General features: G+C 45.3%; 1 protein-coding gene across 1 annotated transcript in view; it reads left to right on the top strand.

Annotated features, from left to right (window-relative positions):
• The window catches only part of mogs (mannosyl-oligosaccharide glucosidase), a 72,809-nt gene that overhangs the window by 35,057 nt on the left and 10,123 nt on the right, over positions 1-27,629 (top strand). The window contains exons 3-4 of the mRNA XM_052032724.1: positions 1,776-1,996; positions 25,051-25,244. Coding sequence (XP_051888684.1) covers positions 1,776-1,996; positions 25,051-25,244 — 415 coding nt within the window. The remainder of the gene's footprint in view (positions 1-1,775; positions 1,997-25,050; positions 25,245-27,629) is intronic.

Genomic DNA, 27,629 nt, shown 5'->3' with positions numbered 1-27,629 from the left:
TGGGTCATGGACTATTCAGAAATCTGACGGCGGAGCGGAAGAAGCTGTTCCTGAGACATTGAGTATGGGTCGTCAGGCTCCTGTACCTCCTCCCCAATGGTAGTAATGAGAGGAGGGCATGTCCCAGATGGTGAGGGTCCTTAATGATGAATGCCACCTTCTTAAGGCACTGCCTTTTGAAGATGTCCTCGATGGTGGGGAGGGTTGTGCCCGTGATGGAGCTGGCTGAGTCTACAACCCTCTGCAGCTTCTTTTGATCCTGCACATTGGAGCTTCCATACCTGGCTGTGATGCAACCAGTCAGAATGCTCTCCACCATACATCTGTAGAAATTTGTAAGTCTTTGGTGACATACCAAATCAAACGTAGAGCCGGTGGAGCCAGTAGAGCCGCTGGCGTGCTTTCTTTGTGATTGCATCAATGTGTTGGGCCCAAGATCATTCCTCTGAGATGTTGATGACCAGGAACTTGAAGCTGCTCACCCTTTCCACCGCTGACCCCTCAACGAGGACTGGTGTATGTTCTCCCGACTTCCCCCTCCTGAAATCCACAAACAATTCCTTGGTGTTGCTGACATTGAGTGCAGGGTTGTTGTTGCGACCACTCAACCGGCCAAACTATCTCATTCCTTTACACCTACTTGTTGCCATGAGATTCTGCCAATAACAGGTGTCATTGAGCTGTGCTTAGCATGAGTGCAGAGAGAGTAGAGCAGTGGGCTAAGCACGCATCCTTGAGGTGCGCCTGTGTTGATTGCCATCAAGGAGGAGATGTTATTACCGATCCGCACTGACTGAGGTCTCCCGATAAGAAAGTCGAAGATCCAGTCGCAACTTTAAAGTGAGAGGGGAAAGATTTAAAGGTGTTGGGTATATGAAACAAGCTGCCAGAGGAGGTGGTAGAGGCAGGTAAAATTACAACATTTAAAAGACATTTGGACAGGTGCATGAATAGGAAAGGTTTGCAGGGATTTGGGCCAAATGCAATCAAATGGAATTAGCTTTGGTCGGCACCTTGGTCAGTGTGGACAAGTTACGTCGAAGGTCCTCTTTCTGTGCCAGATACTTCTATGACAATAAAAGGCCAGCATAGTTTGCCACCTTAATTGGAGTACTGTGTCCAGTTCTGGTTGCCTCATTATAGGAAGGATGTGGAGGTGTTGGAAAGGGTGCAGAGGAGATTTACCAGGATGCTGCCTTGTTTAGAGAGTATGCATTATGAGGATAGACTAAGAGAGCTAGGGCTTTACTCATTGGAGAGAAGGAGGATGATAGAGGTATACAAAATATTAAGAGGAATAGATAGAGTGGACAGCCAGCGCCTCTTTTCCAGGGCACCAATGTTCAATACAAGAGGGCATGGCTTTAAGGTAATGGGTGGGAAGTTCATGGGAGATATCAGAAGGAGTTTTTTCTCCCAGAGGGTGGTTGGTGCATGGAATGCGCTGCCTTGGGCGGTGGTGGAGGCTGATATGTTGGTCAAGTTCAAGAGATTATTAGATAAGCATATGGAGGAATTTAAAATAGAGGGATATGTGGGAGGAAGGGGTTAGATAGTCGTAGGCATGGTTTAAAGGTCGGCACAACATGGTGGGCCGAAGGGCCTGTATTGTGCTGTATTGTTCTATGGTTCTATAGTAATTGCCTACGTGTTAACTTTCAGTAATTGTGTACAAGGACACCCAGATCAAAAACTAATACTTTTTCTTGTAAAAAAAATTCTACCCTTTTTATGCTGTTATAATTGATCCTGTGTGAACTTGTTTGTAAATTTAGGGTTGATGTGGCTTCAGCAGTTCAAAGCAGAGGTGAACCTGCGCCATACATGTGAACAAGGTGATCGGCTGCCCAGCTATGGCTGGCTAATGCATGATGGCATAAACTTTGGAGTGCAGGAAATTAAGGAGAATGATTTCATTTTAACAACTGAGTTCGTGAAGCGTCTTGGTGGGCAACATGGTGGAGACTGGACTTGGAGAATTACGGCCAAACCACAGGTGTGTTCATTATATAAAGAAATCTAAATCTATTTTTATTGGTCATGTGATAATCTATCAGCACTGAAGCTTCACATTGAGAAGGTTTCATTAAAAATAGCAACTCCACACCTGAGTATTCTTCCACGTATGTTGTTTCTTATCTATTTTGTTTACAAGCTACGTAAAGCACTTCATCTCTTCAGTGCAAATAATGATCATAGGGCATAGATAGAGTGGACAGCCAGCACCTTTTCCCCAGGGTGACAATGGCCAATACCAGAGGACATCCATTTAAGGTCAAAGAAGAAAAATTTAGGGGACATGTCAGAGATAGGGTTTTTTTTTTACAAAGAGAGTGGTGGGTGCCTGGAACACACTCCCAAGGGTGGTGATAGAGGCTAATACAATAGGGACATTTAAGAGACTCTTAGATAGGCACATGGATGTAAGAAAAATGGAGGGTTATGAGCTGTGTAGGAGGGAAGGGTTAGATTGATCGTGGAGTAGGTTTATATAGGTCGGCACAATATGGTGAGCCGAAGGGCCCATACTGTGCTGTTCTATTTAGCACCGCAATCCTGATTTCTGCTGCAGTTGCCCTCTTCTCACCATATCTCTATCTGCAAATGTGTCCCTTCATTCAATATCATGAACTCACCAGTCATGAGGTGTAGATGAATGTGTACCTGAAGAGTTGGTGCAAGGGGCAGGGATTCAGATTTCTGGATCTCTTCTGGGACAGAGGTGACGTACAAGAGGGGTGGGTTGCACCTGAGCTGTTGGTGGGGGGGGGGGGGGGTGGTTGGCGCACGCAATATCTTGGCGGGCAGACTTGCTGGTACTACCAGAGAGGGTTGAAACTGGATTGGCAGAGGGGTGAGATACAAGCAGCAGTGAGGTAGATGGGAAGCTGGAAGTTGATACAGAATTGAATGGGAACCCACGCACCAGGTCATGGAGGGACTGAGGGGAAGGTGGATGCCATAACCAGTAAATGTGTGGACAGGCAGGAGCAAGGTAGCAGACGTGATGGGACAAAAGGGTAAGAATGTGTTTATTTAAGTGCAAGGGGTATTAAGGGTAAGGGAGATGAAGTCAGAGCACGGATCATTACATGGAGCAATGATGTGGGGCAGGCACGGTAGTGCAGCGGTTAGCGTAACGCTATTACAGCGCCAGCGACCCGGATTCAATTCCCGCCGCTGTCTGTAAGGAGTTTGTACATTCTCCCCGTGTCTGCGTGGGTTTCCTCTGGGTGCTCCGGTTTCCTCCCACATTCCACAGATGTACAGGTTAGAAAGTTGTGGGCATGCTATGTTGGCGCTGGAAGCGTAGTGACACTTGTGGGCTGCCCCCAAAACACTCTACGCAAAAGATGCATTTCACTGTGTGTTTCAATATACATGAGACTAATCTTATCTTACAGACTTGGTTGAGAGAGAGATAGGATTGGCTGGTTAATGTTCCAGGGTTTTGATGTTTTAGCATCATAAAGCAATACAGCACGGATACAGGCCCTTCGGCCCAACCAATCCATGCTGACCATGGTGTCTACCTAGCTAGTCCCAATTTCATGCTTTCCTATTTTAGGAGAGATAAAGAGGGAAGTAAGAATGGGGGAGGAGTTGTACTATTTGACAGTTTGCATCTGAAGAGGAAGGGAACCAATATCCTCGCTGGGAGGTTTGCTGGTGCTGCTCGAGGGGTTTAAACCAGAGCAGCAGGGGAATGGGAAACACAGCAGCAGGGCAACAGGTGGTAGGGTTGAGAGCAGGAAAAGATGGTTTGACAAGTAAGACTGAAAGGAAGGACAGCGAGGGACAGGCTAATAAACACAGTGGGACTGATGGGCTGAAATGTGTTTACTTCAACACTAAGAGTGTTACGGGGAAGGAGGATGAACTTAGAGCCTGGATCAGTGCATGGAATTATGATGTTGTTGCCATTATAGGGACCCAGATGTGGGAGGGACAGGACTGGCAGCTCAACATTCCTGGGTTTTCTCGTTTTTGACGTGATGGAGAGGGGGGATAAGAGAGGGAGGAGTAAAAGAGGTGGAGGGGTTGCACTACTGATAAGGGAGAATGTCACAGCAGTACTCAGAGAGGACACACTGGAGGGCTCATCCACAGAGGCAATCTGGGTGGAGATCAGAAATGGGATAGGTGCAATTACACTGATCGGCCTCCCAATAGCCACTGAGAGGTGGAGGAACAGATACATAGAAAGATTATGGAAGGTGCAGAAACAACAGGGTTGTCATCGTGGGGAACTTTAACTTCCCCAGTATTGATTGGAGGGGGATTTCTTCAGTGCACCCAACAGGGGTTCTTGAAACGGTCTGTGGGGAGTCCAACTAGAGGAGAGAATATACTGGACATGGTTTTGGAAAATGAGCCAGGCCAGGTGACAGACCTAATGGTGGGGGAACATTTTGGGAATAGTGATCACAACTCCTTTGTTTAAGAAAGGGAGTAGGGATAACCCTGGGAATTACAGACTAGTGAGTCTGTCTTCAGTGGTGGGCAAATTACTGGAGAAGATTCTTAGAGACAGGATTTATGGGCATTTAGAGAAGCATAGGCTGATTAGGGACAGTCAGCATGCCTTTGTGAGGGGTAGGTCGTGCCTCACAAGCCTGATTGAATTCTTTGAGGATGTGACAAAGCACATTGATGAAGGTAGAGCAGTGAATGTGGTGTACATGGATTTTAGTAAGGCATTTGATAAGGTTCCTCATGGAAGGCTTATTCTGAAAGTCAGGAGGCATGGGATCCAGGGAAACTTGGCTGTGTGGATTCAGAATTGGTTCGCCCATAGAAGACAGAGTGTGGTGGTAGATGGAGCATATTCTGCCTGGAGGTTGGTGACCAGTGGTGTTCTGCAGGGATCTGTTCAGGGACCCCTGCTCTTTGTGATCTTTTATAAATGACTTGGATAAGGATATGGAAGGGTGGGTTAGTAAGTTTGCTGCTGATACAAATGTTGGTGGTGTTGTGGATAGTGTAGAAGGTTGCTGTAGATTACAACAGGATATTGATAGAATGCAGAGCTGGGCTGAGAAGTGGCAGATGGAGTTCAACCTGGATAAGTGTGAAGTGATACACTTCAGGAGATCGAATTCGAAGGGAGAATACAAGGTTAATGGCAGGACTCTTAGCAGTGTGGAGGAACAGAGGGATCTTGGGGTCCACATCCATAGATGCCTCAAGGTTGCCGCACAGGTTGATAGGGTTGTTAGGAAGGCATACGGTGTGTTGGCCTTCATTAGTGGGGATATTGAGTTCAAGAGCCGCCAGGTAATGTTGCAGCTCTATAAAACTCCAGTCAGACTATTGGTATTGCCTTATTATTCTCACTTATACCGAGGTACAGTGAAAAATTTGTCTTGCATACCGATCATACAGGTCAATTCATTACTCCTTATTAAAATCCATGTACACCACATCCACTGCTCGACCTTCATCAATGTGCTTTGTCACATCCTCAAAGAATTCAGTCAGGCTTGTGAGGCACAACCTGCCCCTCACAAAGGCATGCTGACTGTCCCTAATCAGCCTATGCTTCTCTAACTGCCCATAAATCCCATCTCTAAGGATCTTCTCCAGTAATTTGCCCATCACTGAAGTTAGACTGTCGCATATCAGCCTGTCGTACGCCACCTTCACAAGCCTCAAGGTCTCTTTCACTGGTGAATATTGAAGCAAAGTATTCCTTAAGGACCTCCCCTACCTCTTCCAACTCCAGGCACATGTTTCCTCTTTTATCCCTGATCGGTTCAACCCTCACTCTAATCATCATCATATTTTTCAGATACGTGTAAATGCCTTGGAGATTTCCTTGATCCTACTTGTCAAGGCCTTCTCATGCCCCCTTCTAGCTCTCTTAAGTCCATTCTTAAGCTCCCTCCTGGCTACCTTGTAACTCTCCAGGGCCCTGTCTGATCCATGCTTTCTAAACCTTAGGTAAGCTTCTTCCTTCCTCTTGACAAGATGTTCAATGTCTCTTGTCTACCATGGTTCCTTCGCTCTACCATCCTTACCCTGCCTCAATGGGACAAACCTATCTAAAACCCCGTGCAAGTACTCCCTAAACAACCTCCAAATTTCCATTGTGCGCTTCCCCAAGAACATCTGTTCCCAATTTACGCTCCCACGTTCCTGCCTAATGGCATCATAATTAATGATTGTCCCCCAATTAAATATTTTCCTATATCGTCTCCTCCTATCCCTCTCTAAGGCTATGGTAAAGGTCAAGGAGTTATGTCTCCAAAATGCTCTCCCACTGAGAGATCTGAAACCTGATCAGGCTCATTGCCTAGTACCAGGTCCAGTATGGCCTCTCCTCTAGTCGGCCTGTCCACATACTGTGTCAGGAATCCTTCCTGTACACACCGAACAAACTCCATCCCATCTATCTCCTGTACACTAAGGAGGTGCCAATCAATATTAGGGAAGTTGAAATCACCCATGACAACAACCCTGTTATTTTTGCACCTCTCCAAAATCTGCCACCCGATCTGCTCCTCAGTGTCTCTGCTGCTATTGGGGGGGTCTGTAGAATACTCCCAATAGAGTGATCACTCCCTTCCTGTTTCTGACTTCCACCCACACTGACTCAGTAGATGATCCCTCCAGGACATTCTCCCTTTCTACAGCTGTGATACTGTCCCTGATCAGCAAAGCCACTCCCCCACCTCTTTTACCTCTCTCCCTGTCCCTTTTGAAACATCGAAACCCCAGAATATCCAGCAGCCATTCCTGCCCTTGTGACAGCCAAGTCTCTGTAATGGCCACAACGTCTTAGTTCCATGTACTTACCCATGCTCTTAGTTCATCACTTTTGTTCCTGATACTTCTCGCATTAAAGTAGACACACTTCAGCCCATCCAACTGACTTCAATTTTGCCCTTTCAACTGCCTCTCCTTCCTCAGTCTTTCTACACTCTGCATCCACTTGTACACTAAATGCACCAACCTCTGACCTATGACTCTGTTTCCCATTCCCCTGCCAAACTAGTTTAAACCCTCCCCAACAGTTAAACTCTACCCTCAGGAGGGTAGGGAAGGAGTGAGGAGGGCACTAGTGATGGGGGACTCTATAGTTAGGTGAGCAGACAAGCGATTCTGTGGATGCAGGAGAGAAACCCGGAAGGCAGTTTGCCTCCCAGGCGCCAGGGTCTGGGATGTTTCAGATCGCGTCCAAGGTATCCTGAAGGGGGAGGGAGAACAGCCAGAGGTCGTGGTACATATTGGTACCAACGACATAGGTAGGGAAGGGAATGAGGTCCTGAAAAAAGACTATAGAGAATTAGGAAGGAAGTTGAGAAGCAGGACCTCAAAGGTAGTAATTTCCAGATTACTGCCTGTGCTAAGTGACAGTGGGTATAGGAACAGAATGAGCAGGAGGTTCAATGCAATAAGTATACCGTTTTGGATACTGCAGGTGGGGGTGACCTACCAGGGACAAGTTGCAGTGGTCGCGTCTCTGGCACCGAGACGGGACCCTTGGCTCAGAAAGAAAGGAGGGAAAAGAAGAGAGCAGTAGTGATAGGGGATTCGGTAGTTAGGGGGAAAGATAGGAGGTTCTGTGGGAGAGATCGAGAATCCCAGATGGTCTGTTGCCTCCATGGTGCCAGGGTCCGTGATATCTTGGATCGAGTTCTCGATATTCTCAGGAGGGAGGGTGAGCAACTAAATGTCATGGTCCACATAGGGACCAATGACGTGGATAGGAAAGAGGAGGAGGTTCTGCAAAGAGAGTTTAGGGAATTAGGTGCAAAGTTGAAGGATAGGACCTCCAAAGTTGCAATCTCAGGATTGCTACCCGTGCCACGAGCAAGTGAGGCTAGAAATAGGAGGATCATGCAGCTAAATACGTGGCTAAGGAGATGGTGCAGGAGGGAGGGCTTCATGTTTCTAGACAATTGGGCTTTGTTCCAGGGAAGATGGGACCTGTTCCAACAGGACGGTTTGCACCTGAACTGGAGGGGGACTAACATACTTGCGGGTAGGTTTGCTAGTGCTGCTCCGGGGGGTTTAAACTAGATTTGCGGGGGGAGGGGAACCAGAGTGTTAGAGCAGATAGTGAGGTGGAGGAGGGAAAAGGTCATGCGAGGACTGCAGGTATAGACAGAAACCAAAGGTTTGTATGTGATAGAAATGTTCTCAGGTGCATCTATTTCAATGCAAGAAGTATTGTAGGTAAGGCAGATGAGCTTAGAGCGTGGATTGGCTTGTGGGATACGACATTATTGCTCTTAGTGAGACTTGGATGCAGGAGGGGCAGGACTGGCAGCTTAATGTCCCGGGGTTCCGTTGTTTCAGACGTGATAAAGGCGGAGGGATGAAACAGGGAGGAGTGGCATTACTAGTCAGGGAAAATATCACAGCTGTGCGTAGACAGGACAGCCCGGAGGGCTCATCTACAGAGGCCATTTGGGTGGAGCTGAGGAACAGGAAAGGTGTGGCCACACTAATAGGGTTGTATTATAGACCGCCCAATAGTCAGAGAGAATTAGAGGAGCAAATCTGTGAGAGGTAGCAGACCAATATAAGAAACAGAAAGTTGTAATAGTAGGGGCTTTTAACTTTCCACATATTGACTGGGACTCCCACACTGCGAAAGAGCTGGATGGCTTGGAATTTGTCAAGTGTGTTCAGGAAAGTTTTCTAAATCAATATATAGAGGTACCAACGAGAGAGAATGCAATACTTGATCTCCTATTAGGGAACCAGACAGGTCAGGTGACAGAAGTATGTGCAAGTGAGCATTTTGGGTCCAGTGACCATAATGTCGTTAGTTTCAAGTTAATTATGGATAAGGATAGGTCTGGTCCTCGAGTTGAGGTTCTAAATTGGAGAAGGCCAATTTTGAGGAAATGAGAAAGGATCGAGAAAGAGTGGATTGGGATAAGTTGTTCTCTGGCAAAGATGTGCTCAGTAAGTGGAAGGTCTTCAAAGGCGAAATTTTGAGAGTGCAGAGTTTGCATGTTCCTGTCAGGATTAAAGGCAAGGGTAACAAGCATAGGGAACCTTGGTTTTCAAGGGATATTGGCGATCGGGTTAAGAAAAAGAGGGAGGTATATAGCAGGTATAGGCAACTAGGAACAAATGAGGTACTTGAAGAGTATAGAAAAAGTGAGAAAATACTAACAAAGGAAATCAGGAAGGCAAAAAGAAGACATGAGGTTGCTTTGGCAGATAATGTGAAGGTAAACCCAAAGGGTTTCTACAAGTATATTAAGAGTAAAAGGATAGTAAGGGACAAAATTGGTCCCCTAGAAGATCAGAGTGGTCATCTATGTGTGGAGCCTCAGGAGATAGGGGAGATCTTAAACAGTTTTTTTGCATCAGTATTTACTGAGGAAACTGGCATAGTGGATATGGAAGGAAGGGAAACAGGCAATGGTGTCGTGGAACATATAGAGATTAAAGAGGAGGAGGTGCTTGCTGCTTTACAGCAAATAAGGGTAGATGAATCCCCAGGCCTGATAAGATATTTCCTCGGACCTTGAGAGAGACTAGTGTAGAAATTGCAGGGGCCCTGGCAGATATATTTTAAATGTCCTTAGCCACAGATGCGGTGCCGGAGGACTGGAGGGTAGCTCATGTAGTTCCGTTGTTTAAAAAAGGATCTAAAAGTAAACCAGGTAATTACAGGCCAGTGAGCCTGACATCAGTAGTGGGTAAATTATTGGAAGGTGTTCTGAGAGATCGGATATACAAGTACTTAGATAGCCAAGGGTTGATTAAGGATAGTCAACATGGCTTTGTGCGTGGTAGATCGTGTTTAACAAATCTTGTAGAGTTTTTCGAGGAGGTTACCAAGAAAATAGATGAAGGAAAGGCTGTGGATGTTGTCTACATGGACTTTAGTAAGGCCTTTGACAAGGTCCCACGTGGGTGGTTAGTTCAGAAGGTTCAGTCAATGGATATCCATGGAAAGGTTGTAAACTGGATTCGAAATTGGCTGAGTGGGAGAAGACAGAGAGAGTGGTTGTGGATGATTGTTTCTCAGACTGGAGGCCTGTGACTAGTGGTGTGCCTCAGGGATCAGTGTTGGGGCCATTGTTTGTTTGTTGTCTATATCATTGATCTAGATGATAACGTAGTAAATTGGATCAGCAAGTTTGCTGATGATACTAAGATTGGAGGTGTAGTGGACAGCGAGGAAGGTTTTCAAAGCTTGCAGAGGGATCTGAACCAACTGGAAGAATGGGCCAGAAAATGGCAGATGGCATTTAATGCAGACAAGTGTGAGGTGTTGCATTTTGGAATGACAAATCAAGGGAGGACATACACAGTAAATGGTAGGGCACTGAGGAGTGCGGAGGAACAGAGGGATCTGGGAGTTCAGATACATAATTCCCTGAAAGTGGCGTTGCAGGTAGACAGGGTTGTAAAGAAGGCTTTTGGCATCCTGGCATTCATAAATCAAAGTATTGAGTATAGGAGTTGGGATGTTATGGTGAGGTTGTATAAGACATTGGTGAGGCCAAATTTGGAGTATTGTGTGCAGTTCTGGTCACCTAACTATAGGAAGGATATTTGTAAGATTGAAAGAGTGCAGAGGAGATTTACTAGAATGTTGCCGGGTCTTCAGGATATGAGTTACAGGGAAAGATTGAACAGGTTAGGACTTTATTCCTTGGAGCGCGGTAGAATGAGGTGAGATTTGAAGAGGTTTACAAAATGATGAGGGGTATTGTCAAATTCGGTCGGAGGGAAGACTCAAAAGACCACTGTTCTCGTTCAATCTCTTTATTACTTGATCCGAGGAGAGAGCACCAAGCCAGGCACCTACGTCCCGGACCGGGTGGTCTCTGAGATACATTGATCTACATACATTCTTATACTTTTTCAGAGGTGCAAACAATTACCATACAAGGAATTAGTCAGGCAGCATTGCACTTATTTCCTTTATCGTGATTGGTTACAGACAAAGGAATTTACTTAAAAAGAGTTACTACTTCTACTAAAGCTATAGTTCCTTAATCTTTTCAGACCATCTTGTTCCACCGGTTACCTTTGTATAAGTGGTTTCTCATGGTGGGCTCAGGGTCAGTTTAGTGGAACAAGAGTCAATTGTGCAGACTTGCTGAGACAGGAACTGATTGTACTGGTACTCTCATACCTCAAGGCTGCAGAAAATTAGCTGAAGCAAGCAAAATCTCTGGAGCAAGGCACTGCAAAGCGAAGCACAGCTATTTCAAGCAGTCTGTTACAGCCATAGTGATGTACCCTTTAATTCACATCTCAGGGCTCACAATCTTTTACTCTCCTAACCTTTCCTTATACCTTATACACATTCTCAGTATAGACAGCGTTAATGCGAGTAGGCTCTTTCCACCTGGATTAGGAGAGATAAGTACGATGTCACGAACCAGCAACAAAAGAAACACACTGAGCATGATTCAGTGTTAAAAACTATTTTATTAATTACTACTTATGATAATACGTAAAATAAAAGTAAAAATGTTAGTATGTTAGAATTCAAAAATGTTAAACCTCGAACGTTAACCCCAAAACTAAACTCTTCGTGTGTGTGTGTGTGACAAAGTCCAAAACTCCCAGTTCAGGAATGGTTCTTAAAGTTCAGTTCCTCAAGCCATAAGGTGAAACATGAGCAAGGGCTTCTTCAACAACCACCGTTGTCTGAAGATAAGACGTAGATGTAGAGAACATAGGGAGAGTAAATACGAAATCCAGATGTTCCTCTATTTGAGGGGGGAGGGTGAGCAGCCAGAAATCTTGGTACATGTAGGTACCAATGATGTAGGTAGGAAAAGAGAAGAGGTCCTGAAGGAGGAATACAAGGCATTAGGGAGAAGGTTGAAAAGTAGGACCTCAAGGGTAGTAATCTCAGGACTACTACCCGTGTCGCGTATCAATGACAGGAAGAATAGAAAGCTCTGGCAGTTAAATGCGTGGCTGAGTGACTGGTGCAAGGGGCAGGGCTTCAGATTCTTGGATACCTGGGACCTTTTTTGGGGGAGGCAAGACCTATTTGCTAAGGATGGGTTGCATCTAAACTCCAAAGGGTCCAATATCCTGGCGGGAATGTTTAATTTAGTTGTAGGGGAGGGTTTAAACTGATCTGGCAAGGGGATGGTAACCAGGATGCTAGGTTACAAGATGCTAAGGTGAGGGAGAAAGTGTATAGAAACGAATCCATTGAGGATGGCAAGAATGACAGGCAGGTGATAAGTCAGGATAATTTACTGAATAATAGAAGTACAACAAATCCGGATGTTAGGATACAGAATGTTAGGATCGGGGATGAGGATGTTCGGATACCGAATGTTAGGATCGGGGATGAGGATGTTCGGATACCGAATGTTAGGATAGGGGATGAGGTCTACACGAACATGTCTAAGATAGTAGGTAGCGAAGATAGTAAGAAGGATGGACAGGTAGAAAGTCAGGATAATCTGCTGATCAATAGAGGTACAATAAAATCAATAGCAGATACCAGTCTAAACATACTATATTTAAATGCACGTAGCATCAGGAATAAAGTAGATGACCTAGTGGCACAACTACAGGTTAATAAATATGACATCGTTGCAATCACTGAGTCGTGGCTTCATGATGGATGTGATTGGGAACTGAATGTCAAGGGGTATACAGTATATAGGAAGGATAGGAGGGTAGGCAGAGGGGGAGGTGTGGCCATGATGGTTAGTAGCGATATAAAATCAATAGAAAGGAAGGACATTGGGTCAGAGGAGGTGGAATCCTTATGGGTGGAGCTGAGAAATAGCAAGGGTAAAAGAACAATAATAGCAGTCATATATAGGCCCCCGAACAGCAGTCAGGAAGTGGACCATAAGTTGCAGATTGAGATAGAAAAAGCGTGTCAGAGTGACAATGTGAAGATAATTATGGGGGATTTTAACATGAAGGTGGACTGGGAATTGCAGCAAGGTGGTAGTACTCAGGAGAGTGAGTTTGTGGAATGTCTAAGGGATGTTTTTCTGGAGCAACTTATTGAGGAGCCCACCAGGGGATCGGCTGTTTTGGATTGGGTGCTGTGTAGTGAACCCGAGGTGATTAGGGAACTAAAGGTAAAGGAACCACTGGGAACAAGTGATCACAATATGATTGAGTTTAGTTTCAAGTTTGAGAAGGAGAAGCTGATAACTGGTGTATCGATATTTCAGTGGAATAAGGGAAATTACAAAGGTATGAGAGATGAGTTGGCCCAAATTGATTGGAGGAGTAAGTTAGCTGAAGGGACGGCAGAGGAAAAATGGAAGAAATTTATACAGGAAATAAGGACAATGCAGGACAGATATATTCCAAGAAAAAAGGTTTTGAATGGAAAAAAGGCACAGATGTGGATAACGAGGGAGGTGAAGGATAAAATAAAAGCAAAAGGGGCGGCGTACAAAGTAGCAAAAATTAGTGGGAAAACAGAAGATTGGAACGATTTTAAAAATCTGCAGAGAGAAACTAAGAAGGTCATTAGGAAAGCAAAGATGAGTTACGAAAGGAAGCTGGCGGACAACATTCGGAAGGATTCTAAGAGTTTTTTTAAATACATAAGGAATAAAAGAGAGACACGGGTTGACATAGGACCAATTGATAACGGTGCAGGAGGTATTATAATGGATGATAGTGAGATGGCAAGGGAATTGAATGAATATTTTGCATCGGTCTTCACCGTGGAGGACATAAGCAATGTGCCCATTAGTCAGGAGTCTCACGAATTGGAGCTGAGTTCAATTGAGATTAATAGGGAGAAGGTGCTTGGAAAACTAAAGGGGCTTAAGGCTGATAAGTCTCCCGGACCGGATGAGGTGCATCCCCGGGTTCTGAAGGAGGTGGCTGTGGAGATAGCGGAGGCGTTGGCGATTATTTTTCAGGAATCGATAGATTCTGGCATGGTTCCGGAGGACTGGAGGGTAGCGAATGTAGTTCCGTTGTATAAGAAAGGTGGGAGGCAGCACAAAGGCAATTACAGACCTATTAGTCTGACATCAGTGGTGGGAAAATTATTGGAGTCTATCCTCAAGGAGGAGGTTACCGAATACCTAGAGGCGCAAGGCAAGATAGGACCTAGTCAACATGGTTTTGTGAAGGGGAGGTCCTGTCTGACCAACCTATTGGAGTTTTTTGAAGAAATCACAGGTAGGGTGGATAAGGGAGAGGCGGTAGATGTTGTGTATTTAGACTTTCAAAAGGCCTTCGATAAGGTGCCTCACAAGAGACTGATTAATAAGATGAGAGGTCATGGAATTATGGGCAGGGTAGCAAAATGGGTGGAGAATTGGCTGGTTGGCAGGAAGCAAAGGGTGGAAATAAAAGGATCTCATTCTGGTTGGTTACCGGTTACTAGTGGTGTGCCGCAAGGGTTGGTGTTGGGGCCTCTCCTTTTTACCTTGTACATCAATGATTTGGATGATGGAATAAATGGTTGTGTGGCTAAGTTTGCGGATGACACCAAGATAAGTGGAGGAGTAGGGAGCATAGAGGAAATAGAAAGAATGCAGAGGGACCTAGACAGTTTAGGAGAATGGGCAAGGAAATGGCAGATGAGATTCAATGTTGAGAAATGTGCAGTTGTACACTTTGGAAGTAGAAATAAGCGGGTAGATTATTATCTAGAAGGAGAGAAGATTGATAGTGCGGTAGTACAAAGGGACTTGGGGGTACTCATACAAGATACCTTAAAAGTTAACCACCAGGTTGGATCGGTGGTTAAGAAAGCGAATGCTATGTTGGCATTCATCTCGAGAGGTATAGTGTATAAAAGTAAGGAAGTGTTGATGAGGCTCTACGGGGCGCTAGTGAGGCCTCATTTGGAATACTGTGCGCAGTTTTGGGCCCCGCATCTTAGGAAGGATGTGCTGACGTTGGAGAGGGTTCAGAGGAGATTTACGAGAATGATTCCAGGAATGAAAGGGCTTAAGTATGATGAGCATTTGTCGGCTCTTGGACTGTACTCGCTGGAGTACAGAAGGATGAGAGGGGACCTCGTAGCGACATTTAAAATGTTGACAGGTAAGGATAGAGTAGATGTGGCTAGGCTGTTTCCCTTGGTGGGCGTGTCCAGGACCAGAGAGCACAATCTTAGAATTAGAGGGTACAGTTTCAAGACAGAGATGAGGAGAAGTTTCCTTACCCAGAGGGTGGTGAAATTGTGGAACTCCTTGCCACGCACAGCAGTGGAGGCCAGATCAGTGGGGGTATTCAAGGAGGAGATAGACAGATATCTAAATAGTCAGGGTATCAAGGGATATGGGGATAAGGCTGGCAAATGGGATTAGAATAGTTTTTTTTTTCTCTCTCTTTTTTCCCACCCCATTTCTTTTTCCCTTTTCCTTGGAGCAGACTCGATGGGCCGAATGGCCTGCTTCTGCTCCCTTATCTTGTGATCTTGTGAACCCAAACGACACTCCAGTGTTTACTCGGTAGTGACTTCCTCGCCCCGAAAAGCATCCGAATCGTGGTCGTTCACACACAAATACCTGTTTCCTTCTACAGGTCAGCAACAAAGTGAACTCCACCGGATTACTTCCAACTTCCATACATGGATTTCAGTGGCAAACACAGTTATTGTTTCTCATCCATCGATAGAGAAAACAAGCAGGCTGGTGTCTCTCTCCCTTCTCTCTCTCTCTCTCTCTCCTTCTAACTTCTTCAACAACGTCATTACGTCCTTTATCTTCTATTGACGTAAGCACACCCACACACACATACACACACACTCTCTATCTTAAAGGGACTTTCACTGAGTCCGTAACAACGAGAGGACATGGCTTTAGAGTGAAAAGGGAAAAGTTTAGGGGGAACGTTAGGGGGAACTTCTTCACTCAAAGAGTGGTGGGAGTATGGAACGGGCTGCAATCTGATGGGTGCAGGTAAATGGGACCAGCGGAATACCGTTTCGGCACAGACTAGAAGGGCCGAATGGCCTGTTTTCTGTGCTGTAGTGTTCTATGGTTCTATGGTGGCTGAGGGATGGAGTAAGGAGCAGGGATTCAGATTTCTGAATCATTGGGGCCTCTTTTGGGGCAGGTATGACCTGTTCAAAGAGGATGGGTTGCACTTAAATCCCGGGGGACCAATATCCTAGTGGGGAGGTTTGCGAAGGCTACTGGGGAGAGTTTAAACTAGAATTGTTGGGGGGGTAGGATCCGAACTGGAGAGATTGGGGAAGAGGTGTTTGGCTTTCAAATAGACAAAGCTAGTTGTAGGTACAATAGACAGGTGATAGAGAAGGGACGTGCTCAGACAGGTTTGAGATGTGTCTATTTTAACGCAAGGAGTATTGTGAACAAGGCGGATGAGCTTAGAGCTTGGATCAATACTTGGAGCTATGATGTGGTGGCCAATACGGAGACTTGGATGGCTCCGGGACTGGAATGGTTGCTTCAAGTGCCGGGTTTTAGATGTTTCAGAAAGGACAAGGAGGGAGGCAAAAGAGGTGGGGGAGTGGCACTGTTGATCAGAGATAGTGTCACGGCTGAGGAAAAGGTGGACGTTGTGGAGGGACTGACTACGGAGTCTCTCTGGGTGGAGGTTAGGAACAGGAAGAGGTCAATAACTTTACTGGGTTTTTTTTTATAGGCCACCCAATCGTAACAGGGATATTGAGGAGCAGATGGGGAAGCAGATCCTAGAAAGGTGTGAGAAGAACAGAGTTGTTGTGATGGGGGATTTTAATTTACCAAACATCGATTGGCATCTCCAGACAGTGAGGGGTTTAGATGGGGTGGAGTTTGTTAGGTGATAGGCCTACAAGAGGAGAGGCTGTGCTTGATTTGCTATTGGGAAATGAACCTGGTCGGGTGTCAGATCTCTCAGTGGGTGAACATTTTGGTGATAGTGATCATAATTCTGTCTCCTTTACGTTAGCACTGGAGAGAGGTAGGAACAGACAGACTAGAAAGGCATTTACTTGGAGTAAAGGGAATTCTGAGGCTCTCAGGCAGGAAATTGGAAGATTAAATTGGGAACAGATGTTCTCAGGGAAAAGTACAGAAGAAATGTGGCAAATATTCAGGGGATATTTGTGTGGAGTTCTGCATAGACATGTTCCAATGAGACGGGGAGTCACGAGAGGATACAGGAACCGTGGTGTATGAAGGCTATAGTAAATCTAGTCAAAAGGAAAAGAAAAGCTTACAAAAGGTACAGAGAGCTAGGTAATGTTAGAGATCTGGAGGAGTACAAGGCTAAAAGGAAGGAACTTAAGAAGGAGATTAGGAGAGCCAGAAGGGGGCATGAGAAGGCTTTGGCAGGCAGGATTAAGGAAATTCTACAAGAGCAAGAGGATAAGATGCAAAAGAATAGGGCCTATCAAGTGCAGCAGTGGGAAAGTGTGTATGGATCCACAAGAAATAGCAGAGGTACTTTACATCGGTATTCACTACAGAAAAAGATCTGGATGATTGTAGTGGGGACTTGCAGTAGGCTGAAAAGCTTGAGCATGTAGATATTAGGAAAGAGGAGGTGCTGAAACTTTTGGAAAGCATGAAGTTGGATAAGTAGTGGGGACTGGATGAGATGTACCCCAGGCTGCTGTGGGAGGTGAGGGAAGAGATTACGGAGCCTCTGACGATGATCTTTGCATTGTCGATGGAGATGGGAGAGGTTCCGGAAGATTGGAGGGTTGCGGATGTTGTTCCCTTATTCAAGAAAGGGAGTAGGGATATCCCAGGGAATTATAGACCAGTGAATCTTACCTCAGTGGTTAGTAAGCTAATGGAGAAGATCCTGTGAGGCAGGATTTATGAACATTTGGAGGGGTATAATATGATTAGGACTAGTCAGCATGGCTTTGTCAAGGGCAGATCCTGCCTTACGAGCCTGATTGACCTTTTTGAGGATGTGACTAAACACATCGATGAAGGGAGAGTAGTAGATGTAGTGTATATGGATTTCAGCAAGGCATTTGCTAAGGTACCCCAGGCAAGGCTTATTGAGAAAGTAAGGAGTCATGGGATCCAAGGGGACATTGCAATGTGGATCCTGAACTGGCTGGCCCACAGAAGGCAAAGAGTGGTTGTTGAAGGGTCGTATTCTGCGTGGAGGTCGGTGACCAGTGGTGTACCTCAGGGATCTGTACTGGGACCCTTGCTCTTTGTCATTTTTATAAACGACCTGGATGAGGACGTGGAGGTGTGGGTTAGTAAGTTTGCGGATGACACGAAGGTTGGGGGTGTTGTGGATCGTTTGGAGGGCTGTCAGAGTTTACCGAGGGACATAGATAGGATGCAAAGTCGGGCTGAGAAGTGGCAGATGCAGTTCAACCCAGATAAGTGTGAAATGGTTCATTTTGGTAGGTCAAATATGATGGCAGAGTATAGTATTAATGGTAGGACACTTGGCAGTGTGGAGGATCAGGGGGATCTTGGGGTCCGAGTCCATAGGACGCTCAAAGCGGCTGCACAGGTTGACTCTGTGGTTAAGAAGGCATATGGTGTATTGTCCTTCATCAATCGGGGAATTGAATTTAGGAGCCAAGAGGTATTGTTGCAGCTATATAGGTCCCTGGTCAGACCCCACTTGGAGTACTGTGCTCAGTTCTGGTCGCCTCACTACAGGAAAGATGTGGAAGCCATAGAAAGGGTGCAGAGGAGATTTACAAGGATGCTGCCTGGAATGCAGAGCATGTCTTATGAAAGTAGGTTGAGGGAACTCGGCCTTTTCTCCTTGGAGTGACAGAGGATAAGGGGGGACCTGATAGAGGTATATAAGATGATGTGAGGTATTGATCGGGTAGATAGAAGCTTTTCCCCAGGGCTGAAATGGTGGCCACAAGAGGACATAGGTTTAAGGTGCTGGGGAGTAGGTATAGATTAGATGTCAGGGTTATGTATTTTGCTCAGAGAGTGGTGAGTGCGTGGAATGGGCTGCCGGCAACGGTGGTGGAGGCGGATACGTTAGGGTCTTTTAAGAGACTGTTGGATAGGTACATGGAGCTGAATAAAATAGAGGGCTATGGGTAAGCCTAGTAATTACTAGGGTAGGGACATGTTCGGCACAGCTTTGTGGGCTGAAGGGCCTGAATTGTGCTGTAGTTTTTCTATGTTTCTAACAGTTCTAGCAAACCTGACCACAAGAATATTGGTCTCCCTCCAGTTCAGGTGTAACCCATCCCTTTTGTCCAGGTTGTCCCTTTTTCCAGGTTGTACCTTCTCCAGATAAGATCCCAATGATCCACAAATCTGAAACCCTTCCCCTTGCACCAACTCCTCAGCCACACAGTCATCTACCAATTCAACCTATTCTTACCCTCACTGGCACGTGGCACAGGCAGCAATCCAGAGATTACCACCCTTGAGGTCCTGCCAGATTACTACCCTTGAGGTCCTGCCAGTTTACCAAGATGCTGCCTGGATTAGAGGGTATGAGCTACAAGGACAGGTTGAACAAACTTAGGTTGTTTTCCTTGGAGCGTCAGAGGCTGAGGGGAGACATGATAGAGATTTTTAAAATTATGAGAGGCATAGATAGGGTAGACAGTTAGAGCCTATTTACCTGGGTAGAAATGTCAAACACCAGAGGACATGCTTTTAGGGTTAGAAGGGGGGAAGTTTAATGCAATGTGAGGTGCAAGTTTTTTACGTAGTGAGTGGCAGGTGCCTGGAATTGGTTATGGGGCAGTCGTGGAATCAGGCAGTTTGGTGGAGTTTGTATATGAAAGACACATGAATCTGAAAGCAGTGAAGGGATATGGATGATGCACAGGAGGAGGACATTTCATATAAATCAGCATCAAGCACAACCAACATGGTGGGCTGAATAGCCTGTGCAGCGCTTTACTGTTCTATGTACTAATCAGGGGCAGTATCACAGGTGTACTCAGAGGGGACATAATGGAGGACTCATCCACTAGGTCTATATGGGTAGAACTCAAAAATAGGAAAGGTGCAGTCTCTTTGATGAGATTATACTACAGATTCCCCAGTAGCCAATGGGACATTGAGGAACAGATATGAAGGCAGATTTAGGGAAAGGTGCAAAAACAACAGGGTTGTTGTCATGGGTGATTTCTACTTCCCCTCCTTAGTGCAAGAGTTTAGATGGGGTTAGGTGCATCCAAGAGAGTTTCTTAAAACAGTATGTGGATAGTCCAGCTGGAGGAGGGGCTGTACTGGACCTTATATTGGGAAATGAGCCTGGCCAGGTGACTGACCTTTCAGTGGGGGAACATATAGGAAACAGTGATCATAACTCCGTAAGATAGTTATCAATAAAGATAAATATGGACAGCGTGAAAGTATTAAATTGGGGGAGGGCTCCTTATGAGAGTATTAGGCAGGAACTAGGGAGAGTTAATTGGGAACAGCTGTTTTTGAACACGTCCACATCTGATGTGTGGAGGGTGTTTAGAGACCATCTGCACAGAGAGGATTCTCTGAAGTGGCACCACAGGTAGACAGGGTGTTGAAGAAGGCTTTCGCCACACTGGCCTTCATCAGTCAGGGCACTGAGTACAGAAGTTGGGATGTCATGTTACAGTTGTACAAGATGTGGGTGAGGCCGCATTTGGAATATTGTGTTCAGTTTAGTCACTGCTGTAGGAAAGATGCTATTAAGCTGGAAAGTGTGCAGAGGAGATTTACGAGGATGTTGCTGGAACTCGAGGGACTGAGTTATGGAGAGAGGTTGAGCAGGATGGGACTTTATTCATTGGACCATAGGAGAATGAAGGGTGATCTTATAGAAGTATATAAAATCATGAGGGGCACATACAGGGTGAATGTGCACAGTCTTTTACCCAGGGTTGGGGAATCAAGGACTAGAAGACATAGTTTTAGGGTTGGAGGATCCTCTGGAGAGGATTCTTAAGAATAGGATTAATGAGCATTTGGAAAACCATGGCCTAATTAGGGACAGTCAGTGTGGCTTTGTGTGCGGCAAGTCATGTCTTTTGACGAAATGACAAACATCGATTGAAAGGTAGGGCTGTGAATGTTGTCTACATAGATTTGAAGGCGTTTGATAAGGTCCCTCATAGGCGGCCATTCCAGAAGATTAAGATGCACGGGATCCAGAACTGGCTTGCCTATAGAAGACAGAGGGTAGTGGTCGATGGGACTTATTCTGGCTGGAGGTCCATGACTAGTGGTGTTCCATATGGATCCATACTGGGACCTCTACTGTTTATGATATATAAGATAAGATATTTATTTATTAGTCACATGTACATTGAAACACAGTGAAATGCATCTTTTTGCATTACTGAGAATGTGCTGGGGGCAGCCCGCGAGTGTTGCCACTCTTCCAGCGCCAACATAGCATACCCACAGCTCCTAACCTGTATGTTTTTGGAATGTGGGAGGAAACCGGAGCACCCAGAGGAAACCCACGCAGACACGGGGAGAATGTACAAACTCCTTGCAGACAGCGACGGAATTGAACCTGGGTCACTGGCACTGTAACAGCATTACGCTAACTGCTACGCTACTGTGGATTAAAATGTGAATGGAATGCGTATGGCATACTTGCCTTTATTAGTTGAGACTTTGAGTTCAAGAGTTGGGAAGTTATGTTGCAGCTTTATAAAACTCATTTTCATTCCAATTACAGGGCCTCGAAAGAGTCCTGTATTGTTATTTTTCGTCACTATTATGTCAGTATTCACTACAGAAAAGGATCTAGGGGATTGTAGTGCGGACATGCAGCAGCCTGAAAAGCTTGAGCAAGTAGATATTAGAAAAGAGGTGGTGCTGAAACTTCTGGAAAGCATCAAGTTAGATAAGTCGCTGGGACCGGATGAGATGTACCCCAGGTTGCTGTGGGAGGCAAGGGAGGAGATTGAGGAGCCTCTGACGATGATCTTTGCATCGTCAATGGAGACGGGAGAGGTTCTGGAAGATTGGAGGGTTGCAGATGTTGTTCCCTTATTCAAGAAGGGGAGTAGGGATAGCCCACGAAATTATAGGCCAGTGAGTCTTACCTCAGTGGTTGGTAAGCTGATGGAGAAGATCCTGAGAGGCAGGATTTATGAACATTTGGAGGGGTATAATATGATTAGGAATAGTCAGCATGGCTTTGTTAAGGGCAGGTCCTGCCTTACGAGGCTGATTGAATTTTTTGAGGATGTGACTAAGCACATTGATGAAGGGAGAGCAGTAGATGTAGTGTATATGGATTTCAGCAAGGCATTTGATAAGGTACCCCATGCGAGGCTTATGGAGAAGGTGAGGAGACATGAGATCCAAGGGGACATTGCAGTGTGGATCCAGGACTGGCTGGCCCGCAGAAGGCAAAGAGTGGTTGTTGAAGGGTCATATTCTGCGTGGAGGTCGGTGACCAGTGGTGTACCTCAGGGGTCTGTACTGGGACCCTTACTCTTTGTAATTTTTATAAACGACCTGGATGAGGAAGTAGAGGGGTGGGTTAGTAAGTTTGTGGATGACACGAAGGTTGGGGGTGTTGTGGATAGTTTGGAGGGCCGTCAGAGGTTACAGAGGGATATAGATAGGATGTAAAGTTGGGCTGAGAAGTGGCAGATGCAGTTCAACCCAGATAAGTGTGAAGTGGTTCATTTTGGTAGGTCAAGTATGTTGGCAGAATATAGTATTAATGGTAGGACTGTTGGCAGTGTGGAGGATCAGAGGGATCTTGGGGTCCGAGTCCATAGGACGCTCAAAGCGGCTGTGCAGGTTGACTCTGTGGTTAAGAAGGCATATGGTGTATTGTCCTTCATCAATTGGGGAATTGAATTTAGGAGCCGAGAGGTACTGTTGCAGCTATATAGGTCCCTGGTCAGACCCCACTTGGAGTGCTGTGCTCAGTTCTGGTCGTCTCACTACAGGAAAGATGTGGAAGCCATAGAGAGGGTGCAGAGGAGATTTACAAGGATGGTGCCTGGAATGCGGAGCATGCCTTATGAAAGCAGGTTGAGGGAACTCAGCCTTTTCTCCTTGGAGCGACGGAGGATGAGGGGGGACCTGATAGAGGTATATAAGATGATGAGAGGTATTGATTGGGTAGATAGTCAGAGGCTTTTCCCCAGGGCTGAAATGATGGCCACAAGAGGACATAGGTTTAAGGTGCTGGGGAGTAGATATAGAGGAGATGTCAGGGGTAAGTTTTTTACTCAGTTAGTGGTGAGTGCGTGGAATCGGCTGCCAGAAACGGTGGTGGAGGCAGATACGATAGGGTCTTTCAAGAAACTGTTAGATAGGTACATGGAGCTGAATAAAATACAGGGTTATGAGTAATCCCAGTAATTATTAGGGTAATGACATGTTCAGCACAGCTTTGTGGGCCAAAGGGCCTGAATTGTGTTGTAGTTTTTATATGTTCTAACTCTGGTTAGAGAAAGAGGGATATGGACTATGTGTAGGGGGAAGGGATTCATTTAATTAGGCATTAAGGCTTTAGGGAGGGTGCAGAGGAGGTTTACCAGGATGCTGCCTGGATTAGAGGGCATGTGCTATCAGGAGAGACTGGACAAACTTGGGCTCATTTCTCTGGAGTGGTGGAGGCTGAGGGGTGATCTGTTGGAAGTGTATAACATTATGAGGGGCATAGATAGGGTGGACGAGCAATATCTTTTTCCCATTATTGATAGAGAAAATACCAGAGGGTGTGCATTTAAGGTGAGAGGGGGTAAGTTCAGAACAGACATGAGGGGTATGTTTTTTACTGAGAGAGTGGTGGATGCCTGGAATGCGTTGCCTGATAGGGTGGTGGAGGCCAATTCATTGGGGGCTTTTAAGAGGGGCTTGGATGGGCACATGAATGAGAGGGAAATAGAGGGATATGGGCATTCTGTAGGTAGGAGGGAATAGCTGTGTCGGTACAACATTGTGGGCCGAAAGGCCTGTTCTGTGCTGTACTGTTCTATGAGTCATATAACACAGAAGCAGGCCCTTCAGCCCAACTGGTTCATGCCAGCCAAGGTGCCAACCTGACCTGGTCCCATTTGCCTGCGTTTGGTCCCTATCCCTCTAAACCTTTCCTATCGTATCCATCAGCTGTTCCTATGTTCTTTGTCATTGGCCCATCAGCTGCATGTATCCTGGGTCATTAATCAGAATGAAAGTAAGTCTGGGTAAACCTTTATTGGTTGAATAAGTGAGCAGTCATGACTGATTTCAAGAAGCACTGTCACATCCATAACTACTTTGTAAGTATGTAATAAGTTTCTCAAGCAATAACTGTTTCTGTCTCTTCCCAACCACACCTCCTTGAGTCTCATTTTGCACCCCAAAAGATTATGGCAGAGCAGAAAGTAAAGGTCACTTGATGAGGCAAAGGCCAGGAGCTTCCAAGCTTCTGGTGGTGCAGCAATGATAGGTGGAAGGAGAGCTCTTTGGCGAATGACTCTGTCAATCCAGGAATCAGATACAAAAGCCTGAAAGCACGTACCACCTGCCACAAGGCCAGCTTCTATCTCACTGTTATAAGGCCTTTGAACGGTCCCCTAGTACAATAAGATGGACTCTTGACCTCACAATCTACCTTGTTATGACCTTGCACCTTATTGTCTGCCTGGACTGCACTTTCTCTGTAACTGTAACACTTTATTCTGCATTCTGTTATTGTTTTCCCTTGTACTACCTCAATGCACTGATCTGATGAAATAATCTGGATGGTTGGCATGCAAAACAGTTTTTCACTGTACCTCAGTACATGCGACAATAATAAACCATTTTACCAATATTCTTACTGGAAACTAAGCTAAATTACCAATGGTTATGGTATTAATTGCTGGTCAGCCATCTTTGGGTAAAACTTTGCTCCATTACCTTGCTGACATTGTATTTTGTAAGATCGCTTAGTTGATGTTGAATCTCTGACTAATGCTTGTGAACTATGACTGGTAAGCCCTTCATCTGTATGATTAGCCAATCTCATTTCTACACTGTTTAGAGTAACTGTCTGCTTTCTTTATTACCATACCTAAGAATACTGGGCGTGCTCTGAGCTGAATAGTAAATATACACAGTATTCTTGAAAAGGACATCCATCAACATTACAGTACCACATGATAAATGTGGACCAAATGGCATGTAAACAAAATTTTACAGCATCTGGAATTATAAATGTACCACAGTAAGATGTTGACCTGATTTACATAGTTAGCATCTTCTATTATAGAGCTCTGCTCCAGAGAACCCAGTGATATCGCTGTTATTTTACGTCGCTAGTGATGGACAGGGCGACCTGCAGCCACACATTGAGGATAAGAAGAGGTTAGTGGCTGTGTCAGGATCATCAGAGGATTTGGGAAAATTCACAATCACTTTCCTGACACCAACTGATCTTAAATCCAGGAACTCAAAATATGCCAGGTGAGATTGTCTCTCGTTATCAATCAAACTGGAAATGCTCATTTCTGTAAACAAAGTGGAAGTCTAGAGCTCAGAAGCTGTTATACAAATCTGGGTGCATATTTGCATATTTATGGGACTGTATGATCTTGCATACTTTGAAGCTATTTTCCTTCCTTATGTTTAGGTTTTATCAGGGTTATCATATGTTGAGATATATAATCGCACACATCTAAAATTGTTTGCTGTTACAAGTATTTATGAAAATTTATGAATGTATATTAACTTCCTCAATATTGGCTGGGGTTCCCTTAATGCCAGGGTCATAGATGAGGCAGGGTTTGTTAGGTGCACCCAAGTTTGTGAGATCACTCTTGGAGTATTGTGTGCAGTTCTGGTAGCCACACTACTGGAAGGATGTGATTAAACTGGAAGGGGTGTAGAAAAGATACACAAAGATGTTGTCAGGACTGGAGGGCTTGAGTTATAAAGAAAGGCTAGACAGGCTGTGGCTGTTTTCCCTGCAGCGTAGGAGGCTGAACTTTTAGAAGTATATGAAATCATGAAAGGTATAGATAAGGAGGATGGTCGCAGTCTTTTCCCAGGGTAGGAGAGTCTAAAACTAGAGGGGCGTAGGTTTAAGATGAGAGGTGAAAGATTTAAAGGGGACCTGAGGGCATTGAATTTTTTGAGGATGTGACTAAACACATCGATGAAAGGAGAGCAGTAGATATAGTGTATATGGATTTCAGCAAAGCGTTTGATAAGGTACCCCATGCAAGGCTTATTGAGAAAGTAAGGAGGCATGGGATCCCAGGGGACATTGCATTGTGGATCCAGAACTGGCTGGCCCACAGAAGGCAAAGAGTGGTTGTTGAAGGGTCGTATTCTGCATGGAGGTTGGTGACCAGTGTTGTACCTCAAGGTTCTGTTCTGGGACCCTTACTCTTTGTGATTTTTATAAACGACCTGGATGAGGAAGTAGAGGGGTGGGTTAGTAAGTTTGCGGATGACACAAAGGTTGGAGGTGTTGTGGATAGTATAGAGGGCTGTCAGAGGTTACAGCGGGATATAGATAGGATGCAAAGCTGGGCTGAGAAGTGGCAGATGCAGTTCAACCCAGATAAGTGTGAAGTGGTTCATTTTGGTAGGTCAAATATGATGGCAGAGTATAGTATTAATGGTAGGACTCTTGACAGTGTGGAGGATCAGAGGGATCTTGGGGTCCGAGTCCATAGAACGCTCAAAGCGGCTGTGCAGGTTGACTGTGGTTAAGAAGGCATATGGTGTATTGTCCTTCATCAACCGTGGAATTGAATTTAAGAGCCGAGAGGTAATGCTGCAGCTATATAGGACCCTGGTCAGACCCCACTTGGAATACTGTGCTCAGTTCTGGTCACCTCACTGCAGGAAAGATGTGGAAGCCATAGAAAGGGTGCAGAGGAGATTTACTAGGATGCTGCCTGGAATATGGAACATGCCTTATGAAAGCAGGTTGAGGGAACTTGGCCTTTTCTCCTTGGAGAGATGGAGGATGAGGGGGGACCTAATAGAAGTATATAAGATGATGAGGGGTATTGATAGGGTAGATAGTCAGAGGCTTTTTCCTAGGGCTGAAATGGTTGCCACAAGAGGACATAGGTTTAAGGTGCTGGGGAATAGGTATAGGGGAAATGTCAGGGGTAAGTTTTTTACTCAGAGAGTGGTGAGGGCGTGGAATGGGCTGCCAGCAATAGTGGTGGAGGCGGATACGATAGGGTCTTTTAAGAGACTTTTGGATAGGTACATGGAGCTGAGAAAAATAGAGGGCTGTGGGTCTCTATCTTAGGGACATGTTCGGCACAGCTTTGTGGGCCGAAGGGCCTGAATTGTGCTGTAGGTTTTCTATGTTTCTGTTTCTATTTCGACAGGTACATGGATATGAAAGGTTTGGAGAGATATGAAGCAAACACAGCAAGTGGGGACAGTGACAGTAATTCCTTAAATTTTAAGATAGTTATGGATAAAAATAAGTCTGGTCTTCAGGTGAAAGTGCTAAATTGGGGGAAAGCTAATTATACCAGTATTAGGCAGAAGCTGGAGAAAATAGGTTGGGGTCAGCTGTTTGAGAGTAAACCCACATCTGACGGAGTCTTTTAAGGCAACTTGGATTAGTCATTGAGCATGGGAACAGGTCCGTGCAGACCAAGATTCCCATCTAAGCTAGTCCCATTTGCCTGAGTTTGGCCCATATCCCTCCATACCTTTCTTATCATGTACCTGTCCAAATATCTTTTAAATGTTGTTAATGTATCTGCCTCAACTACTTCCTCTGGCAGCTCGTTTCATATACTGACCAACCTCGGTGAAAAAGTTGCCCATCAGTTTCTTATTAAATCATTCCCCTCTCACCCTTTCTCAACTTCG

Source organism: Pristis pectinata, chromosome 2 (genome assembly GCF_009764475.1).
Source record: "Pristis pectinata isolate sPriPec2 chromosome 2, sPriPec2.1.pri, whole genome shotgun sequence".
In the NCBI taxonomy this organism is placed as follows: Eukaryota; Metazoa; Chordata; class Chondrichthyes; order Rhinopristiformes; family Pristidae; genus Pristis; species Pristis pectinata.
Note: the sequence above shows the minus strand (reverse complement) of the source record. Positions and strands in the feature narration are given on the sequence as shown.